This window comes from Microtus ochrogaster, chromosome 26 (genome assembly GCF_000317375.1).
Source record: "Microtus ochrogaster isolate Prairie Vole_2 chromosome 26, MicOch1.0, whole genome shotgun sequence".
Taxonomy (NCBI): Eukaryota; Metazoa; Chordata; class Mammalia; order Rodentia; family Cricetidae; genus Microtus; species Microtus ochrogaster.
This window is the reverse complement of record NC_022025.1, coordinates 232,054-234,242: the sequence shown is the minus strand read 5'-3', so window position 1 is coordinate 234,242 and position 2,189 is coordinate 232,054. Positions and strand designations below refer to the sequence as shown.

Sequence of the window (2,189 nt, the reverse complement as noted above, 5' to 3'; positions counted from 1 at the left end):
GAGCTCTGTTTTCATTCACAGAAATACAGCACCAGAGTAGGAGACAAAGGGACTCAGCTGTCGGGTGGGCAGAAGCAGCGCATCGCCATAGCGCGCGCCCTCGTCAGACAGCCTCACATTTTGCTTCTGGATGAAGCAACCTCGGCTCTGGATACAGAGAGCGAAAAGGTAAGGATCTGAGTTGAGTCTTTCTCTGCTACAGTAGAGAACGCTGGGCCAGATAGCTGCTGGTTGCCTGTGTGGGCTCCCCGTGGACTTAAAATCTGTCTGCAGCTGAGATTTAGGAGCCCTGCCTGAAGTGATAAAAGGAAGAGTAGTGTTGGGCCCTTTGTGTTCTGTGAAGTCTGCCTGCAAGCTGCATGCTGGCAGCAGTCTGTTCCAGCAGCCTGCGTCTCTGCGGCAGCCTGTGAGGAGCTGCAGGGAGACAGGGCCGAGGTCTGGCCGTGCCCTGGACACAGCTGCTGGTGCCTTCCAGCCTGAGAAAGGTTAAGAGTCCACTGTCTGAAAGGCAGATGCTCAGAGGACGTTTCTGCTGCTGCGATGGCTTTGCCCTGTGCTCCAGCTTCCTGATGAGCTGTGGAGCTGCTGGAGGCCAGCTTGAGGGCTGTTGTGTGGCGAGGGCAGAGAGTGTTTGTAAATGGTCGGATGGACGCTGTTGACTGCCCTTACCTTACGTCAGACATCTCCTGTCTCAGAACTCGTCCAAACTGGAGTTCACTTCTCTGGTGGTGTGACTGATACCTTGGTTTCAATCTCTGTTTTCACCCTCACCACCAGTGTTGAAGGACAGAGTGTACAAATCCTGGGGCTGGTTATGGAGGGACGATAGGAAGAGAACGGCCTTTTTCCTAACTCTCTTGTGTGACTGGTCAACAGGTGGTCCAGGAAGCCCTGGACAAAGCCAGGGAAGGCCGCACCTGCATCGTGATTGCTCACCGCCTGTCCACCATCCAGAACGCCGACTTGATCGTGGTGATTCAGAATGGCAAGGTCAAGGAGCAGGGCACCCACCAGCAGCTGCTGGCACAGAAAGGCATCTATTTCTCAATGGTTAGTGTGCAGACTGGGGCAAAGCGCTCATGAACTGTGACCATGTAAGATGTTAAATATTTTTTAATATTTGTATTAATAAACAGCATTTAATCAAAGTCAAAAAGAAAGCACTTACTAGAATAGCTAGTTATCTGTTTCCTGTCACCATGAAAAGCATTTCGTCCAGAGTAGAGTCTTCAGAGACTATGTATCAAAGGGACAGAAATAGATATATCACCAAATGGAGAGTAATCATTTAAATTGCACTATAAAATACATAAAAGAATTAAAAGTACATGTTTGATAATATATGCTTTTATTTATACTTTCTCATTTGTAACTATAATTGATTTCCTTGCTAAACAAATTGTATGTATCAAAAATTACTGAAATGTATTGTATATGTATACAAGTAAATGTATACTATATACTTGTATAAAGTATATATAGTAAAACTAAACTTTTATATCCTTTGAATTATCTTGTCCAAAATACATGTGAAATTATATATCTATCAGTTGGAATATTGTAGATACTTTAGCTCTTAAGAAGTAGTCTATTATGGGGGGGCTGTCACTCTATGGGAAGAGTGCCTGATGCACAGACACGCGCACCTGAGCTCACATCCCTAGCACTTACAGAAGCAGGTATGGTGGCATGCATTTGTAATGCCAGTGCTAGAGGCAGAAGCAGGCAGATCCTTCAGGCTTGCTAAAATAGGGAGATGCAGGTTCATTGAGAGACCTTGTCTCAAGAATAAGAGGGGAGAGGAAAATGAGAACATCTTGATATTGATGTCTGGCCCCTACACTCCTATATGGACAAGTATACACAAATGTGCACTCATGCAAACACATAACATGCATGTGTATGTACAAACAGACACACACACACACACATGCTGGCTGTTTGAGGAAGAAGAGGTGCCCATAAAATTCATCAAATAGTGCTTCCACCAGTTTTGCCCAGAGAAGATTCATTTTGCAGCGATTGGTGGTGACTGCAGACTCATACTTAACTGTTGAATGGGCAGCCGTAAATGAGATACCACTGCCTCCAAAGATGACGGAACATTACAGAAAAGGGGGCAGAAAGAATGTAAGGGCCAGAGGAAGGCGTGAGGCGACGTATAGCATCCTGACATGACTGCTACATTC

The 2,189-nt window shown here is 45.7% G+C and overlaps 1 protein-coding gene across 2 annotated transcripts in view; it reads left to right on the top strand.

Moving 5' to 3' along the window:
* Positions 1–1,568, top strand: part of Abcb1 (ATP binding cassette subfamily B member 1) — a 154,005-nt gene extending 152,437 nt beyond the window's left edge. The window contains exons 27-28 of one of the 2 annotated variants that reach the window (XM_026784634.1): positions 22–168; positions 877–1,568. In XM_026784634.1, coding sequence (XP_026640435.1) covers positions 22–168; positions 877–1,083 — 354 coding nt within the window. In that variant the 3' untranslated portion in view covers positions 1,084–1,568. The remainder of the gene's footprint in view (positions 1–21; positions 169–876) is intronic. The other variant, XM_005358287.3, reaches the window with a different exon arrangement.
* The last annotated feature ends 621 nt before the right edge of the window (positions 1,569–2,189 follow it).